The 21100-nt window shown below is 36.4% G+C and overlaps 1 protein-coding gene across 3 annotated transcripts in view; it reads right to left on the bottom strand.

Moving 5' to 3' along the window:
* Positions 1–585: 585 nt before the first annotated feature.
* The window catches only part of ILRUN (inflammation and lipid regulator with UBA-like and NBR1-like domains), a 112824-nt gene continuing 92309 nt past the window's right edge, over positions 586–21100 (bottom strand). Inside the window, exons 5-6 of one of the 3 annotated variants that reach the window (XM_074311223.1) lie at positions 11158–11236; positions 8800–10028 (exon numbers count right to left, since the gene is read on the bottom strand). In XM_074311223.1, coding sequence (XP_074167324.1) covers positions 11198–11236 — 39 coding nt within the window. In that variant the 3' untranslated portion in view covers positions 8800–10028; positions 11158–11197. Of the gene's footprint in view, positions 4158–8776; positions 11237–21100 lie in introns of those variants that run through there. The other 2 variants (XM_074311224.1, XM_074311222.1) reach the window with 2 other exon arrangements.

Raw genomic sequence — 21100 nt, 5'->3', positions numbered from 1 at the left:
AAGAGACTGAATGTGGATCAAAGCATAGTATTCTCACCTTTTTGCTATTTATTTGCTTTTTTCCTTGTATTTTTTTTCCCTTTTGATGTGATTTTTCTTCTGCCAGCATAATGAACATGGAAATATGTTTAGAAGAACTGCACGTTTAATCTATATTGGTTTGCTTGTTGTCTTGGGAAGGGGGAAGGAGAGACTAATGGAGAAAAATTTTAAACCCAAGGTTTTTCAAAGGTGAATGCTGAAAACTGTTTTTGCATGTACGTGGAAAAACAAAATATTATTTTAAAAAAACAAAACTACTACTTATTCTTTGGGAGCAGATTCTTAATCCTCTGAGGAGATAAGCACCAAAAATAATGGTAGACTAAAATATGTGGTTGTAGTTGATTATTTCTCAAATTGTAGCAGAGTAAGTCTACACAGTCTAGATGACTAATGACTGGGAGAACCCTACAAACCGAAAACTAGGTACAGGCAAAATGGCACAAGTTTGACAATCAGGTGAATGAAATTTTTGGGGTGCAAAGGAGTAGTAGAAGAGCTTGATAAGCGAGTTCAATGAAACACACCATGTTCGAACAGATGTAGATTTTCTGCGTTAATTTAATCATACAAATATTCATTTATACAGTAATGAAAAGCCTCTTCACCATCTCCTCCCAGGCACTGTGAGGCCCCACCACATCATCCAACACTCACATGCTCTCGTGCTCATGCGCTCGTGCGCTCTCTCTCTCTCAATTTCTCTCCCCTTTCCTCTCCCCCTCACCCTTCCTCTCTCCACATGCATCACCACCCTAATAAGAGGGGCAGCTTGGAGCTGCTGCTGCTCCTTCATGCCACCTCTCTCCAATGACCAGAAAGAAGGAAGGAAAGCCCAAGCAGGAACATCGTGCATTGCATTTCCAGTTGGGCCCAGCATCCTTATACTCCAAGTGCTAATTAGGGCACAGACCAAGTCCTGGAGGTTCTGTCCCCTTCACCTTCCCTTCTTAATTACCCTTAGACCATATTATTATATGGTCTGGAGCATCTCTTCCAGAAGGAAACACAGATTTACTTTAGAGTTACGCCCCAAACAGTCTTATCACTCCTTCCCTCAAAGGAACACATGCACACATACACCACACATAGTGATCTCACCCTGAGCCCCTAGCTACTCCCCATTGGCCTAAACAAGGTAGACCATGAGTTAGCACCAAAGGGGAAATACTTCCCATTTTGCAGACAAGGCAGCAAAATGTCTCCCTCCTTATCTCAAAAGGAAAGCTTGCCCAGAGATTTATAAGGATTGTGGGATGTATTTCAAAATAAGGACAGAAGGAATGGGAGGGAGCATTCCACCAATTAGCCAAATAAGAAAAAACAAATGGGCAAGTCAGCAGCTAAAAACTCACATCTGACTGATGCTCTCTTTATCCCCATGAGACCTGCTGACCACGTTATATACTGTTTCATTTGACCCAGACAGCACTCACTCTTTGATTTGTACTTTTTTAAGGGAATTTAAGCTAAAAATAACTCCAGGTAAGAATCATCACCCAACTTCTGGGAAGGGGTCAGACCTGTGATCTAAGAAGGTTGACATGTCATCAGTAGCCAATTCCCCTATTGCTATTATAATGGGTGGGAAAACTCAAATACAAATTAGGTCCAAGTATAATGTAGCAAAAGGCAAATTGGGAGGAGTTGCTGATTTTCCATTTTCTGGGATACAAAAGAAAGAACTAGCAGAAGATTCCTGGGTCTCAACATATATGCTAAGCCCACAAAAAGTTTCAAAGGGCAGAAGATGGTAACTGAAGTAGAAATCTATGCCTTTTCCCAGAATTCCACAATCTTCTACATAGAACTTGGAACTCTACTGGTTTAGCTCAGCTCCAATCACTCAGCACATTTTCCCCTCTAACTAAGGGAAAAATGAGGCACTCAAGCAAGTGCATAGAAAATGTTACTGCAGTATAAACATTACCCCCAGTCTCATACTGGTCTACAATTGCCCCCTTATGATCATGTTGGCTCCTAACATTGCCCAGGGCTTCCCTATTAGGCAAAAGGCCATCTTCTCATTATAGTGCACAGACATATTCTCTCACTCTCTCATTTTCTCATTCTCTCATATACATAAGCCCCTTTCCTACAATCATGCTTTTAAAAAACATCAGTATAAGAGGAGGATGAGGAGGACAACATTCTTAGAACTATCATTCAAACAGAGACACCAAAAACCTTAAACATACATTCGCTCAAGCACACAAAGACACACATACGAACAGAGGCTACAAGACCCCCTGCAGCTGCATATCTAGTCTGGGAAGCTTAATGCCACCCTGGCAGTAGCAATGGGCAGACAATATTGCAACTGCATTTCAGATCTACTCACTGAGAGACAACACAAACCCTCCTGACTTGGTTATTTGCTAAGACTTTTTAGTGTGGTTTAGGGAGAAGGATAATGGGAGTGGGGGGGGTATGCTAAAGGGGAAAGGATAGGGGCTGGAAGAGGACTTTGCATATTCTTGTATCTTTGGCAGACAGCTGTTCTAGCCTGGTTCAAGCTTCCCATTAGGATTATCTATATCTTACACGTCCCAGAGCCAACAGGCAGCAAGGGCAATGCAGAGATGTGAGCCTGAAACAGATGTGTAGCCAGCAGCTGGACTCTAGCTCTGGCTGAAATTCCCACCCCCACTCCCCCCTCCCCCCTCCCCTGCCCATTAATCCTAGTTCCCAGCCACTTCTACAAAGCACCCTGTCCAGAGGACCTCTCGTTTCCAGACTAATGTGGCCTCTTAAGATTGAGAAGTGACTGAATGTGGCTCTCCCCTATGGCTGATTACATTTCCGGCTCTAGTTTCAATATTTCCAGACAGCAGCAGCTCAGCCTCCACAGGCTGTCTGTAACATATCACAAAGGAGGACTAAAAGGAAAATACAGGAAAGGAAATTTGGTGAAAACAGAAACACATGACACTTTAAAACTTACACCCTATACACTAGTTGGTGAATTACACCAAGAAACATATACTTTTTTTTTTGGAGGGGGAGGAGAGAAGGGAACATAAAGGCATGTCCCCTATTATTGAAAGTCAATGCATGAAAAACCACAAATAGTATTTCACCTATGGAAAATATTTCTCTAAAATAAAGAGAATTATGGAAGAAAAGCAATTTTGTTTCTTATTATAGATTTCTGAATGCATGTGCATGCATGTACATGTGTCAGGAATTCCTTCAGTTGAATAAAAGCCTCCATTATGTAAGATCTGTTCCAAAAGCCTCCACTGCTGAAGACACAGAAAGAATTTGGTTTTTAGAGAGATTTTCTTAAGATAAAGAGCCATGGATTGGCTAATTCAAATACCAAAAGGGTAAATCAACAAGACTGGTGTGGGGGAGTAAGGAGAGAGAGCAACAACTAAATGGCAGATGCCATTCAAAACACAAGGTCAGTGCCTGCTCTAACCTCACATTAAACAACAGATAAACACTCAATGCTATGACACACAAACCCCCCAAAACACACACAACTCGAGCTTTCAAACCCCCCTGCTAAGAGCAAGGAGTAAAACAACCAATCCAAAACCACACATGCTGCCCCTTGTTTTTTAAAAATGAGGTTGGAGAATAGGGAGAGAAGGTGGGGGTAGAGAGTGGGAGTGGGGATAAACAAATCAAAAAACGACTTAACATTTTTCTCAAAATAACAAACAGCCTCTCTATAGGCAAAATAAGTTTTGTTTAAAAAGATGGCTTTTTTCTCTCTCCCATTTCTAAACTTTTTTTCCCCTCCTGAGCAACCTAATCACTTGTGATACCTTAAAAAAAAAAAATAAAACAAAACAAAAAAAACCCCACAGCCCCTTCCCCTCCTTCCTATAACACAGTTGACCGTGAGGATTTCTTCTTTGTAGCCTCAATCAGCATTCCCGCAATTCAGCATTCACACATGCATACGGAGTTTACTTGAAACTAGTCTGTTTAGATTCCTCTTCATCCAGGATGTGGAGTCTGAGCCAGAGGTCCATATTGTGTTGTCTGGAATCCAAAGGAACCTCTTGCCCCCCTCCCCCCCAAAGTCAATCCTTCTTTGTAAATTTCTCTTCACGATGATACCCGTATTAAGACTGTCCAAAAGGATAAGGGCCGTGGAACCCCTAGAAAAGAGTTAGAGAAAATCAGTGATTTATTTTTGATAGCAGAAAAGACACTGTTGACAAGTAAACCGTTAACAGAATCAACAAGCATTTAATACATTTTATTCTACCATTTTAACTGTCAAAGGGATTCCTTGGTTACCAGAAGTCAGTGTGATAGTGGAGAGAACCAAGGACTTGGGAGTAAGAAGGCCTAGGTTCAAATAACAGATATGACACTGTATAATACCTCCCAAAAGTAGTCAGCCACCATGACACTTGTTTTTCACCTACAAACTTAGACATGCTATACTATGTATATGTTGCCTGTTGTCACCCATCTTCAAGAAAGTTTGTCCCTAATCCTAAAGATAACATTTCTAACCTACGCCCCCATATATAGGCATCCAAAGTTTCATGATTTTATTTCTCCATCTGTTGAAAAAAATTACACCTATTCAAAGAAATGACCTTCCTTCTCCCCTATTCTCTCAATATTGCAACTATCACCCTATTCTTATTAGGTCATTTCTCTTTTTATTGTGATCAATTTTAAGTTCTGGGAACCAAATCCTTTTGACCAAAAAGTTCTTTGTTTGATAAGTAACTTAACATTTATACATTTAAATAACCCCACTTCATTAAGGAACATTAGCTAATCACATAAAAAGTGTCAAGAAGAAAAAGTTGCTAAAACAGATATTAACTTTTTGTGGTAGAAAACTAGAAATTATGATAAACTAATGGAATGAGATACTATTGCCCCATAAGAAACTATAAATATGAAGAATTCAGGAAAATTTAAGAATATGTTTATCATCTGGTGCAGAGCCAAGTAAGCAGAATCAGAAGAGAAACACACACAAAAAGACCACAATAATGTAAAAGGAAGCAATAATTAAAAGTCTTAGAACTCTCAAAGGAATAAAGAGAATTAAGAAAGAAGCATGCCTACTTTCTCCAAGTAAAAAAAGGAGAACAACTAGAAATATAGATCAAAGCATACATTCCTAGAGGAGATATGCAGACTTATTTCATTAATTGCACTTGCACATTACATTACCAACTTGTGGGAATACTAGCCCTGTCCTGTATGAATCAAATGTAATAGCATTAGTATAGTGGCAAGAACAGTGCTGAGGACTGTGGATCAGGAGGGTCAGTTTTATCACAGACTGACTGATAGCTTAACTCTATGGCAAGTCAAATCTTTTCTGAGCTTCCCTTTTCAATTCTATCAAATGAGCTTGGTTTCTTAACCTTGTGTTAGTCCACTGACCTCTCCTCAATACAACTGTGGAGAGATTGCAAAGAGTCCATGAACTTGAAGAAAAAAAATGACACTTTTATTATAACATAACTGATCACCCTTGTATTTTACTTTATGCATTTAAAAACATGGTTCTGAGGTGTTGTTCACAGGCTTCCACGCCTCAAAAAAAGGACTTTTTTAGGCTAGAAATCTTGGGATCCTTTTCAGTTCCAATATTTTAGTGATTTCATTTTCAAATTTGCAAAAAATCTACCCGAACCAGGCCACAAACGATCCAGGTTATATTCAAGCCTAGAAATTAGAGTGACCAGAAAGAATGATGAAGGGTCCTCAGTGTCAAGCACAATCTCAACTAAATAAATGCTAATCAGAGATTTTCTTCTACTTACCAACCACTGCCATTCCACACCACCCAAAAAAAAAAAAAAAAAATCTCAGTTATTGAATGGTGTCACTGAACCAAAACCCCTGGGAGCTATCATTTTCACGTCCACAGAAATCATCCTTCCCTACAATCTAAGAAAAAAATAAAAAAGATTCTTTAGACAATTCCAAGCAGAACTGCAGTTACTGAATGAAGAAGGAGCTTTTAAGATAAATGGCTCAAATTCAATTCTCAGCAACAGTTCAAACATTTAGCCTAGTCTGCCATAACATATCAAAACAGCCAGCTGAGTTTTGGTTTAGAAAAATATTATGGGAGGCAGCATGCTATAGAAGAAACAGCACTGTATTTGGTCGTCAGAAGTAAAGACTAAGTCAATTTACAAGTTATGAAAAAACTGCTTTCCTTCCTTGAGCCATAGTATTCTCATCTGTCAAAGGGAAATAATAGTTGCACTACAAACTTCACATAATGGAAAAAAGCCCTGGAGTTTGAATGGACACACAACTAAGTCTTAACTATAATAAATTAAGCCATGTGACATCCTGAACATGGCATTATCTTTTTGAATCTCAGGTTCTTTATAAAACAAGGAGAATAAAAATCATACTACTTGCTCTACAAAGAGTTAAGAGGAAAACATTTTGTTATAACCAATGAGTTATAGTTAAAGTTTTCAATTTTTTTTGGATCTCATTTGACTCTTACAGTATTTTTTTTTTTTTTTTTTTTTTTTTTTTTTTTTTTTGCCATTTTACAGACAAAGAAAACTCATAGGAGATTGAGTGACACTTGGGGTCACACAGTGAAGGAAAATTTCATTTAGTTCTTGATATGAAGAGTATTCACTTGTCCTCAAATGTTTGTTCATAACAAATTAAAATTCTCAGCCTTGCCCTTCAAACTTCAGTAGAACAGCCCTTCATGAGGCACACTATTCTATCCTCAACTCCCATTATGCACATTTGAACTGCCTGGAATTAAAAGCCTAATTAAAAGCACCGAGTTCAAGACATGTCTTTATTTTATTTGAAGAGGCAACATTAAAACCTCAGCCTGTTAGCAGACATAGATGGAAGAACAAATTTAAAATTTCCACACTAATGCTCTGACCCTTAGACTGCTTATTTACAATGTGGTATTTAATCTATTTTATACAAGCTTGCCTTGATCCTCTAGACTATTTTCTTTGACATTTAGGGGTGGGAGAAGGGAGGAAATGATTCCTAATTACAAAGGAATGGCAGTAATTCAAGAGTGGAAGTGCTGAAGGCCTATTTAGTGAAGCAGAAAGGTACTTTCTAGTGCAGGTTCTTTTTTTCCTTTCATCCACCCTCTTTTCTCACTGCTCTCCCACCACCAAAGTATCACTTTAAGGAAGAAAAGAAACTATTTTCAAATAGTTTAAAGCATCAGCTGAAAATATGCTTGATTTTAAATACTGAGAGCTAATTGTTCAAGTAAAGAGAAAAAAAATCAAGAAATGAAGGAATTTCCAAGCACAGCTTGTACAGGTTGTCTCATAGCAGAACACAAACTCTTACTCCTCCCCCCAAAAAACCCAGGAGATCTTAGCCTAAGGTGGTGAGCAATTCCACTCTCATGATTACCAGTCTAGCAGTTCAAAGGACAGGGTAACAAAGTATTGGGACCAATAGGACCAGCCTCCATCTTAAGACAGTTAGTCTTCCATATACAAGGAAATGACTTTTTCACTGCACAAATAGGGTGAGTATAGAAATTCATTTGTGAAATTAAACTAAGGACCAAACTAGGTAGATTCAATATCACTTTGAGAGCATGACCAAATGCACTCAATTTGACTTAGTCTCAGGAGCAATTTCTTTCAGAAGTCAGTCACACCAATGATGATGACATAACAGCAGAAGGGATAAAACAGGTGGTAACAGTGAAGTTCAGAATTTAACAAGACACATGAAATTAAAGGTCACTAGGGTCACAAGGCCTATTACAATGCTTATTTGGGAAATTCATGTAGTTCACATCTCATTGCCCAGGAAAACATTTATCAGCAAACACTTTTTACTGTACATTTCAAATTCTAGCTGAAACTCAAAGTGACTCTTAATAATTCATAGCAATAGAGGTCAATGTTATTATGGTGGCCAAAAGTACATTAGAAAACTCATATTAAGGGATATGTATGAAATAATTTTCATTCACAATCTCAAGCAAAGATCACAAAATTGAGTGGGAAGGGATTTCAAGAATTATTTTAATTTAACCAATATCTAAACAGGAATCCTTTATATAATACAGAAGTTGTATGCTTACATCCCAGTTTAAATCTATGAGTTTGCAGATGACTGATGAGCTGCTATGCTGTCTTTATGGGAAACGGAACATTCTCCCAATATTTTGTAGTGAAAATATAGTAGCTAAAGTTTGAGGCTTTACCTGAACAAGTAATTATGCTTTCTGAGGCAGACTTTAACTCATGTAGGAGTGAAACTTTTTGTTACACAAAAGTGTAACAAGTTTTCAACAATAAAGAACTCATTCTTCAAATAGCATGCCTGCTTTCCCCAACATCTGTTGGGGAATTCCAACATCCAGTGGTTGTTAGATCACAGTTGTTGGAAATGGAACCAGAGTCCTGACTCAAGTAAGGAAGCAGAGGAGTTCTCAGGAGTACAGAGTGGTTTCCTACATCTCATCTGGGTCAGGAATTCTTTTCTGTTCTTCACATGAACTTGCTCTGTTGTGAGGAGCAGGAACATGACCACCAAGCCAATTAGATGTTATAGCAGTCATCTAGGCTCCTAAATCTTCCAGAATTTATATCATAAGTCACCAGAGATAACTAGAATCCATTTTAAAAGATTTTTAAAAAATGAAATTTAGACAAAAGAACAAGTTTCCATCTATCTTGAACTCAGGCTCCTGAAAATTCTCAGCCCACCCCACCCCACCCCCACCTTTAGTATCACAGCAATATCAGATCAAAACTTAAAAAAAAAACCATCAGACTATTTGCTTTTACAGTTGTCAAAAGTAAACATATAGGCAGGATGATAGTTTATAATATGCCTATATGATACAATACAAAATCTACTTACTATAATTTTCTTACCAATTGTTTTATTTGAGTCTGCACTTGAAGCACTTTGTAGCTTTGACTAAAATACTCTGCCCTGAAGTAGTAGTAATGCTACTACTGAACAAGAAAATGTTTACTGAGCCAACATACTAAGGAGAGAAGAACTAGTCCTTTCTGTTATTCACCAATTACTTTTAGCACTCTGGTGTAGAACAAAGAATCCTAGAATTCAGAATCACAAAATCTGGCATACTAGTTTCATTTCCTCCACTTAGCAACTGTGCAACTTGGAATAAATCACTTCATTTCTAGCTTTCTAATTTGACAAATGAAGAGAGAAAAAGTCCAGAATTTGAAGTTAGGAAACAAGAGGCCAAAGTGCAGGCATGGCATTTATCAACTATAATGTGATTCTGGGGCAAGTCATAGTCCCTCTGAGCCTCAGTTTCTTTATCTGTAAAATGGGAATAACAATTCTTTGAGAAAAATGCTCTGTAAATCTTAAAATGTAACAAATCTGAGTTTTCATCACCCATCCCAATGACCACCTCACAAAATTTTAGTAAGGATCTAAGATCGGGGAAAAAAACTATAAAAGTGTTTTTTAAACTGGGAAGTGTTATACAGATGACAAATTTTGTCACAGCTTAGTGCAGAGAGCATACTTTGTATGTTTTTGTCTCATGCTCAATCCCTGATCCCTCTAATTTAATGCTTTTGGTACAATGTGATATACATAATAGGCATTTAATTACTTTTTTAAATCAAGACTGAAATTCACTGTATTTGTTTAAAGTATTCTAGAAGTCTGATAAACCCAAATTACTGCTGTGATAAATTATCAATATACCTTGCTGAAGGCCTTTATCTATTTCTTTGTTACCCTTTTCAAAAGAGTGAGTTTGCTATTGGACAAACCACCACAACACGAAAACATCACACACCTGTCTTTATTTTGCTTTTATTTGTGATTTGATTTAAATAAAAAGGTTCAAAGAGGTTAATAAAGAGCATGGCTGCAAAATAACAAATTCCCCAGTGTAACACTGATGGCAGCATCAGATAACATCATGAGACCCCTCTCTCTTCTAGATCATTTCCTGGGTCATTCCTGGTCAATGCTCTCAATGCTTCTCCAGACTAGTGCTCATTCTTTTGTATCACTTATGTACACTGAATACAAACAAAGAAGAATACGGCGTTTAGTACTTGGTTCTATCCCAGTTCTATTAATGCAAATATGGTGTGGTCAAGAGGTAAGGCCAGTCTTTTTATATACATCAAGGCTACCCTGGTTTAAATGAGTGACACTTTTTCAAACCATCAGTCACTTGCCAGCTAAAATAAAACATACTAAATATTGGTAAAGATGCTAGGGATGTTAACTTTTATATGGGTGAAGATCATTTAGTCAAATGTGATTTCTTTTCCCCATTTCTTCTAAACTAGTGCTTTTCAACCAGCATGCTGAAAAATGCTAGTGGTTATGTTATTAGTGGAAAAAAGTTTTCTGCCCACCCTAACACTAACATAAAACCCAACCAAACAAAAAACTCCAATGTAATAACAAGATCCACACATATATGAAAAAACATAAATGTTGGCCAAGGATGAGTCAAAGAACCAGCATGAGCAGAAGTTAGCATGGCTTGGTTATGAGCAGGGCATGCTAAGTTCATGAATTTTTTGGCGATGCCTGTTATACTGTGCCACAAAGTTCCAAGCATGCCACAGAATGGAAAGGGTTAAAAAGCTAACCATTCCCCATACTTACCGCCTACAGCAGTTCTTTTGTGGCTGCAAACTAACTTCTTCAACCCTGCTGGGGGCAGTCAGTCCCCTCGGATTCACTCATGTGTTCCAGAATTCCCATGGTCAAAGGCAGCTCCCAGAGTCAACTTGGACATTCCCAACCCAAAAGTGGCAGAGCAGATCCTATCCTACCTTGTAGAGAAGCCCTCCCCTACTATTTAAGGATCAAGAAAAGCACTCTGAAGAATAAAACTCAAACACTAACTTGAATGAGAACATGTTGTTTAAAGGTCTACAAGAAGACAGAGGAGGCTTCTAGCTGGGTTAGACACACCCCTTCAAGTAAAAAGTTTAGAAAGTGCACTCTTCAAACTGTTTGGAATAATGGAAAACAAAAAAACATCAAAAACAAAAAACAAAACGGTTCTCCAATAGTGAAGTGTGCTGGACTCCAGGTGGGATCATTAATGGCAGAGCTCCCTGGTGGCCTTTTCTCTATCTTAAGGCAGGGGAGAACACTATAATGGGAGTAAGAACTGGATTCAAACACCTGTAGAGTCCCGCTGGGATGGAAACCCAATGGAGAGGATCTAGTCTGAAGGTCTGTTGGCCGATGGAGATCCAAGTTCCTGGTGATATAAACAAACTGACATTGGTGCAAGGAAGAAGTCTGAATTCAAATAAGGATTTCTGGTAAGGAATAGGCTGAGACTTACGGACACTCCCCTCTATCCCTCCCCCCCCCCAAGTCCCACAATTCTAGTCGAACTTCTATTCAAATTAATGCAGTATTCTCTAAATTCTATTTCCTTCCTCAGAATACAATTACTTCATTCTCCAAGCTGTTGCTGGATATGAAGAAAATGAAGGAGAAAATAAAACAAAACAAAGAACTTCCAAGTTTTATCATACTTTGCTTTCAAATCATTCCCTAGTTCAAAATAAGTCAATAGTTTTCCTTCCTCCCAATCCAACAAAAAGTCCACTTTTCCACTAAAGTCATGACTCTCCTAATTGGTGCCCTACATTCTATCTATACTTATTTTCCACTATACTTCTTTATATGCATTGTTATTCTATTTAAGGGTTGCCTACTCAGTATTCTATATTCACAATTCCTTCCCCTCTCTTCACAGTATTCTATAAAATGAGGGAATTGATTCAGATCTGATACTATACTAGTTAACAGTGTTTGGTACATATGAACTTTTCTAAAAATTACAAATACTAACTAATCCAAACCTGTTAGTAGTTGGCTACACAAAGGTGTTACAGAAGCAGGCCATACTAGGCACATCTAATGCAAGCTTATGAGAAAAGACTTTTGGAGGATTGCAACCTGGGGTCAGTAGTCCATATGTTGAATACCTACAGAGTAGCAGAGAGTACATAAACCTTCCCTGTATTCTTACATTCTAAGATTGTATATTCTAGCTCTCTGAATTCTATGGCCCTTGACTTACAACCTAGTACTTAATCATATATTTTCATATAGTTCATTATTCATCAAGTACATTAGCTTTAGTTTTCCAATCACACATTCGTTGAAACAAAGGGCTGTGTCATATTTTTCTACATCACTATCATTGTGCTTCTTAGGTAATATTTAAGAATACAGATTGATACTAGAGTAGTATATTATCGATACCAGAATAGTGTATATGTGAATATATAGAGTAAATATAACTGGTCTCCAGGAGAGGAAATGGCAGTAAAAATACATATTCCTGCTGGAACATGACCAAATCTTTGGAAGAGGTTTTAAAGAAATAAAGGTAACTTAGGGGGCCCAGTTTCTTTTTGGTGGAAAACAATGTCAGATTTTACATTTTCTAATAGGCTTGAAATAGTAACCTAATAACAGAATGAATTCAGAATATAGATACTTTCAACTAAATGAGGAATAAAATTGTCAGGTACTTGTAAAATATGTAAACATGATTATCCCCTATTATATCCCTGTATAATTCCCCACAGTCCAATTTTTGAAAAACTTACTATTTTCAAACTTCTACTAGGTTTGACTGGCACTATTAGTATAATAGTACAGAAGTTTCCCTCTCATTCCCCAAACAGCACAGCATTCATAAAAAACAAACTCCATTTTAGATTGTTAGCAAATACATTCAAGAATCTGGATATTATTCAAAAATAAGCAAAATAGAGCTTAATGGTTTTGCTGCCACTAAAAATAAATAAAACATTCCTTTTAAATAAGGAAAAAAGATCAGCCCTTGGACCTAATTTTAATCTTCAGTCTTTCTAATGTGTAATAAGTAAGAGACATGTTTTTAAACCCATAATGTTTGGTTAATTTATTTTGACATTTGTCAATTTAAATACAGGAGAATATAGTAAGACTTTAACCAATATTAAAAAAAGAATTACTTTAGAATGATCAAAATCAAACAAAACTGGCAAACCCCTCCTGAGTATAGAATGATCATGCATTAATCTGCCTCAATCCATGGCAAGTTCCTTAAATCATCCCATATTGCATCCTATTTGACAAATAAAAAAGAGGTATAAATCCACATCACAATTAAAAGTACAAGGCCATTAAAAAAAAAAAAAACTTACCTTAGCACTTCAAAGAACACATAACGGTCTATGTCTAGTATGGCAGAACTATAAATACAAGTCAGGAGACCCAGTCTGCCATCCTAGGTCAACTAGAGATTCATGAATGACCTTTGGTAAGTCATAATTTCTCTGTCTCCTTTCCTCTGTCAGTGATAAAACACCTGCACATTTCTGCAGGATGTTCTGAAGATCAAATGAAATAACATGTGCAAAAGGATTTTCACAGTATAAAGTGCTATATGGCTATATAGCATTATTACTAAATTTTGCAGACTCTTTTAGGAAGATAAGAATTTCAGACAAAAAATATCTATATGTGATTTTCTACTTTGAGTTCCATGGAAAGCATTTGTAGTGGTGGCTTATTTTTCTCTCCATTTAAAAACTAACATCTCAATGGCCTGAAAATCCTAAGGAACTATGTAAACATACCCATTTCCCTCACAGCAATAGGCCACATAACAGTAGGAATACCAGTAAACTGTATCCTTAAATGCCTGTAAGACGTTAAAACTACAACTTGGTAAGTCTTAGCCTATTTGCTTTTACCACCACAGGCTATTCAAGGAGAGTTAAAGAACCAGGTATCTAATCATGGCCATGAATTCTTCAGCAAGGAAGTTCTAGAATAGAAGTTCTTAAGCTTTTTCATACTGTGAATAGCTTTGGCATTCTGGTGAAGATCTATACAAAAGTTTACAGACCCCTAGTGAAGATTGCCCTTAGAGGAACAAAGGTGAGGGGAAACTACTTACTGTTCCAAGACTTGATTCTTTTGGGAAAATAGATCTTCCAGAAATCTACACCCCCAAGAACAAAACGTGACCAATTTGTGCTTAGGTGTATTTCAGAATTAGAACTCCGCACAACAATAAATTCAAAAGAAATTTAAAATCACTAGTGATTAATGATGGACAACCAAAGTTCAAACATTATACCATCTTAGATATAATCAGAGGCACAGAACAGAAGAGTTATTTTGAGAAGGATGTTGCTTCTCAAACCTATTGCTGCCACAAGAAACTAATAAAAGTGCTGCTTATAATGCAGTAATCTCAAAAAAATGAAGGCTTTTGAAGAAACATTCCTTGTTTGGAGAATGGGAGAGTGAGTAAAATGAATTTCAATTAAATCAGCAATAAGAGGTTCACAGTATCACATATCAATGTTGTTATAGTTAGATTTTTGCTATAGCTATCAAAAAGGCTGGCACCACAGAAACATCACAATTCTAAACAGCACAACTGATGACACTATTTGCTTCTGTCAACAAAATAGAAAAGGTTTGCAGTCTGACACCTGACACAAACTGTATATTGATTGGATAAAAAAAGGAAGAGCTATAAAATCCATTTAATTTTCTAAAAACTATCTTTTGAGTTTTTATATAAAAGGATGACAACACTAATAGAGTAGTTGCTAAAATAAATGATGATTACATCCATATTCTAACTTTATACTTTCCTTTGAGTTCCATGAAAAGTATTTGTAGTGGTGGCTTACATTTTTCCCTCCATTTAAAAATTAAAATCTCACTGACCTGGAATCCTAAGAACTCTATAAGCATGTTTAACCCATTCTCCCCACAGCAATAGACCATATAACAGTAGGAATACCAGTAAACTGTTTTCTTAAATGCCCACAACTATTACCAGTATTGAATGCTGCATGCTATTTTTAAACAAACTCCAAATTGAGGTCATCTTCATATCTCAATTCTGCCAAAACTTCCAACCTCTTCCCAAAAGCCTATTATTACCATGAGATGTTCATAATAGAATCCAACTTAGTTTCAATATACTTCAGAAAGCTAGTTCAAAAGGATGGCACTTGCCCTTTGCTAAACCTCCTGCCCCGAGCTCAAATTCCCAAAAACTGAAATGAAGAACCGATACTTTAGTTTAAATACTTAAGTTATTACAGACAATGACTATTAATCATTAAGTTGTTATTTAATACTTTAATATAGATAGAGTGCTATCCTGGGAATAAGGAAAATCAAAGTTAAAATTCAGACTCAAATACTTACTAGTTGTATGACTGACTCTGGGCAAGTCATTTTAACTTCTGTTTGCTTCAGTTTCTTTAACTACAAAATGGGGATAATAATAGCATTTGCCTCACAGAGTTGTTCTGAGGATCAAATGAGAAGTATTTGTAAAAAGTCCTCAGTACAGCTCCTGGCACATTATAGGAATTACATAAACACTTGTTCTTTTCTTCTACTTCTTCCCTAATAAAAACAGATTGACTTCTGCTAAAATTCTAGGTACATTATTAAACAGAAGCTGTTAGGAAGACAAATCTTCAAGAGAATACAAGTAGACTAAGGGGGATAGGGAAAGTAGAGGAGATGACTCAGCAGTGGATAAATGAACATTTGGAAACAAAGTGAACCTTTCTATACAGACAAAAGAATGGCAAGGTAATCATTCTGACAGGACATTTGAGGAAACAGTAACAGATTCTCAAACTATCATTTCGTCTAGGAAATGTCAAGCAGTCAGAAACAATTTAAAAAAGCAAAACCAAAACACCCTACCCCCAGTCAAGATAGTTAATAAATGAATTCAAGATTCTCTTCTTGTTCAACATAAATGATTACTCATTCCAAATATGTCAGTTACTGAGTAAAGAGCAAATCTAATGATCCAGGGCTAGTCTTATTTTCAAGTGATCTTATGTTCAGAAAGAAACCTATTGGTTTGGTCTGAGGGATAGTGACTACTTCAAACTAAAAAAACTAAATTTCTTAAAAAGTTTAAAAAGCAAAATTACAAGAGAAATAGCTTCATTTTAAAATCTCTTCTCCAGTCTATCCTTCTACACCATTCAAATTGGTTTTTGCTAGATGAAAAATTTCAAAATAGAAACTATTTTGCCTTTAAAAAAAATACATCTGCAAGATTAAGCTTGTGTCAAAAAAAAAAAAAAAGAGTCTATTCACTTGTATTCTTGTTTTGTTACAGAGGCTTTTTAGATAAGGGCATATAAAGTGTTAATTAAAACAGTTCCTAACATTCAGGAATAAGTGATCACTGGGACAGGTTACTTACAATTGAGCTGACTATTATAAATAGACTAATCAATTTATAACAAAACCAGATTTATGACTGAGTAGAACAGGTCAGCATATACTTTTCAAGCTACCTTTGGAAGGTTCTCAGGAACTCCTGGGGTATGGGATGCAGATAGAAGTCATTCCCACCTGCAGCTTCCCAATGGGCACATTTCATTAAACCCAAAGAGCTTTATATTATTAAACTGTTGATGGGGAGGAGCTCTAAATATGGAGCAAAGGTATCCAGTTCCTGACAGTGACAGATGTACCATATTATGTTGACACATCCACCCAGCCCTAAAAAAGCAGGATGAAGCAATCTTTTAATTTTATTTTGCCAAGCTTAACAAGTTAAATTGTAACTGTGAAGAGAACAGGGATTTGTTCTTTTTTGTTGTTGTTGAGGCAATTGGGGCTAAGTGACTTGCCCCAGGTCACAGAGCTAGGAAATGTTAAATGTCTGAGATCAAATTTGAACTCAGGTCCTCCTGACTTCAGGGCTGATGCTCTATCCAATGCACCACCTAGCTGCCTCGACAGCAGGAATTTGTACCTGCCTTCTTTAATTGCTATCATGACCTACCAACATCATATCATGATACATTTGCCAAGCTGAAAGTTTCTTTTAAGGCAAACTAAATTTCCAGCTACACTTAATCAATGATTTCTGATGCTAAGGTTGTTTCCTCTCTACTTGGATCGTCCAAGAGAAATAATATGAATTAAAAGATTTAGCTCTATAAGGGACTTCAGAGTTCCTTTACTCCAAACCTTCATTTTATATATAAGAAAACTTCCCCAAGATCACACAAGTAGTAAGTGGTAGAACAAAGTATTTTGAGCCCAGGTTCAAAATCCTTCCTACTACACCATGTTGCTATTTCTGTGTTCAATACACACTAGGATCCAGTAACATAAATTCTGGATAAGAATCAGGTAACTTAGACACTAACATTCTCTTGGCAAAACAATAAATTTCTCTTTGTTTCAGTTTTCTTTTATGATAAATAAAAAAATAATATTTCTGCTCCTTTAGACTTCAAATCTATAAGGACAAATAAGATATCATAAAAGTTATTCAAATAAACATCACAACACATGGGAATGGGTTTTTAGGAGAAAAAAGGTGTTATAGGTCAACCTCCCATTTATCTGTGAGATGCTGCTGCTTCATCTCAGTTGACTTATTCAGTTACCCTACCTAACTCTTTTGTTGATCTTATTCATAAATTTGGTTTATTTCCTCAATGGAGTTTAGGAAGATAAAGCAAAAGTTCTAAGTTATAACACTAGAAAAGATCTTTTAAACAAAAAAATCTTTAACTTTTCATTTCTGCCCAAAATGGATGAATCAAACAATAAGCTTAGAAATATACAGTTTAAGTTATGGTGAAGGCACTATTCTTCAGGGTAATAATTTTTATATTTTCCATAGACAGGTCTCTACAAGAAGATTTTATCATTTAGTTTGAGTCACAATGTATCTTCAGTACATATTCTTAATTAAAAAGATACAAAATTCCTAATTCTACAATTATAAATGACTTTTAGAATATCTGCCACTATTTGCCTCCATCATCAAAAATAATTAAAACCTTATGCACAGCGTACTCTGTGTGTGCGTGTGTGTGTGTGTGTGTGCGCGCGTGTGCACATGTGAGCCTAGAGAAGAGAAAGAGAAATAAAACAAAGAGACAGAGACAGCAAGAAATAGTTACCATGCTCATTCTGGTAATTCAACTCAACAAATCACCCAACACTGATATAAAAACTGGTGGAAGATATTTTCAGCAACAATGTATATATCCTGTCCTCAAAAAGTTTATAAATGAGTATAAACATAGCATACAGATAACTATTAAACAAGATAAATAATGTCACCTAAAGCAACAAAATATTTTGGTGACTTAAGAGGACAGATTGCCAGTCACATCAATCAGGAAGGTCCTCATATATAATAGAGCATATATGTCTAATACTTCTTTAAGAATAAGTAAGATTAGTGCAGAGAGAGATGACATGGAGTAGGGAGAAGTAGGAGAATTTTCTGCTTAATGTCAGGCTGAGAAGTTTGAACTTTTTTTTTTCAGCAGGCATTGAATAGAAAAACCACTGAAAAGTTTTTTTGAATGGGTGACATTATCAGAACTGTGATCTGAAAGATGATTAATCTGGCGGTAGTATGAAGGAAAGGGAATTTTATCACTCTAACTAAAAATAAACTACAAACTATATAAAGAAACTAGAAATAGACAACTACCTTATATCCTATTACTTTAACCCCACTCCCAACAAATGCTCAGTACCATTTGGATGAGTCTCTTACACACACACACACACACACACACACACACACACACACACACACACACACATACACACACACACACACACACACACACCCTACCTACCTCTCTCTTAATTCTCCCCCTGGTATTCCCTGGCTCTCTACCCTAAATATCTTCCCTCTCCATTTATTCAAATCCTACTCATTTTTCAAGATCCATGGAGCTTTCCCTGATCACTCTGTCCCACAATAATCTCTCTTATTAGACTCACTGTTCGTACCATAAAGTTGGCACTTTCAATTCAATTGAACAAACGTTATAAAACTTTGTAAATGACCATTTAATTGTACTTGACAGGTGAGTATTTTAATATATATTGAATTATCTCTAATTGTTTTGTTTAGGTTTTATCTCTTCAATTAGATTGTGAACTTGTCAAGGATCATGTCACATGGGGCAGATGGGGGAAGAGGGAGAGAAAGAGGAGATTCTGCACAGTGCTTAGGCAACTGCTGGGCACATTCTAGGTGCTCAATACTTATTGATTGTCCAGGAGCTCTACTCTACTTAGGAGATAAGAAGTGGAGATGACTGGACCTTAGCTTGAAATGCCAGCAGGGGGCCTTATATAATAAGGCCAAATGCAGTGATTTAATATTTCTGACCAGGATGCTGTTCAGGTTTGGAGAATCTGGGGATCAAATTTCAAATTGGAGTCTAACTTTTATCTCTCCAGATGCCCCATAGTCAATGTTATTTCCTTGTGGGTACTATCTTCAGAGTCTTGCTCTTTGCCACAGTTCCTTTCAAACTTTAACCCCAACTACAATTATCTCCAGTCTCCAATACGTCCATGAAAAACTTGAAGTAGTTCTGTAACAGTATTATCCAAACTTTGATTTGAAATCAAAGCCTCTTCATTATAAAGTAACATTTCCAAAGAAGACCTTTGCAAGGTCTGCAAATCCAAGGAGGACTATCAGAAAAAAACTTATTAACACAAGGTTAAGAAAAAAAGAAAAAAAAAAAAACCACAACCCAATTCATTCTCATTATAAAAGGCACTAGGCACTAGTATAAGTAAAAAATAAAAGTCACAAGTAAAAGAGAGAACAATTTAAACTTCAACCAATCAATACATGCTCTCAAACTATCAGAACATCTTAGAAGTAATTAGAAAAGGGACTTTAGAAGTCACCTAGCTAGGTGTACCACTCCATTCAGAAATTAATCAAAAGGCAGCACGCAGAACATTTTGGGAAACATTTTAATGGTTAAACAACTTTCCCTCACTCTAAGACAAAATCTGTCTCCTCATAAGTTTCACCCATTGGCTCTACACTTATCTTCAGCTATAAATTCTACATCTACTGCCTCTTCCACAAGCCTAAATCCACCACCCTTCAACTATTATGTTCTATTAATTCTTCTCTTTACCAAAATTCTCAGGCATTGTCTAAAAGCTCCTTCTCACTACTTTATTATACTTCTCTGAACATACTCCAATTCAATTCATTAATTTGTGGTATCCCAAACAGAACAATACTTCTGAAGTCTGAGCAGCACAGAAGAATAGTGAGACAAATTACCTCCCTACCTTTTTTGTCAGCCAGATCTTCAGATTATTTCTACAGTATGTCCTGAAATGATATCACAGCTCTGATCACAACTTCAACAAGACATATTTGTATGAACTTTCCATTATTATTTGATGGTTGCTCCTATGTGGCTACACTGGGAAACATGAGTCAAAACTATTAACTTTCTTTCTATGGCTCCTGATTTATGCTAGGGATAAACCTTTGGCCAGAGATGTTAAAAGCTAGGATTATAATGCAACAGCTTGCCCCTTAAATAAAATGGTCTTATTTTAGCTTCCTTTATCTAAATGCATTTTGAAGCAATGCAAAAGTTATTTTATAAACTGTTTTCACGATTACAACAGAAAGGGATACTGGATCTAACACCTGACTAAATTCAAATCATGATGGGTTCATCCCAGTATTATCAGTCAGAGTGAAATGATAAAAAATATATGAAATATACTCATAGAGACCCAACCATATGAATCACCTGCAACAGTACAGATCCCAGCATCAGGACTTTATTAAAGCAAGAAAAATGAACAACTGGGCATAATAACCCTGACAGAGCTTGGAAGACAATAAGCTATGATTTAAAGGTTTTAACCAACTATCATACAGACAAAAGACAAGTATGCAAATTTCTAGGTGAGATTTTACAACAATAAAATGATTTTTTAAAAAAATCATAAAAACTCAACATGCATTTTCCATACATGAAAAGCTAAAGTCAAAATACCATTTAGATCACATAGTTCACTCAATCTTTATGTGAACAGGCTATTGGGCAAAAATAGTCAAAGAGTACAGAGAAGAGTGCATCTATCTGGAATAAGAATATCTGAAGAGACCCAATGACAATGCCTGGGTCCAAAGTACTGCACTGGTCTTTTCCATTAGAACCACAAATCCTGGACAAATTCAAATTTTGTTTTCAAACTCTTTTAGGGAACTTATAAGGGCATCTACATATAACCT

The sequence above is a fragment of the Sminthopsis crassicaudata genome, chromosome 4, assembly GCF_048593235.1.
Source record: "Sminthopsis crassicaudata isolate SCR6 chromosome 4, ASM4859323v1, whole genome shotgun sequence".
In the NCBI taxonomy this organism is placed as follows: domain Eukaryota; kingdom Metazoa; phylum Chordata; class Mammalia; order Dasyuromorphia; family Dasyuridae; genus Sminthopsis; species Sminthopsis crassicaudata.
The sequence above is the reverse complement of the archived record's forward strand: the minus strand, read 5'-3'. Positions and strand labels throughout refer to the sequence as shown.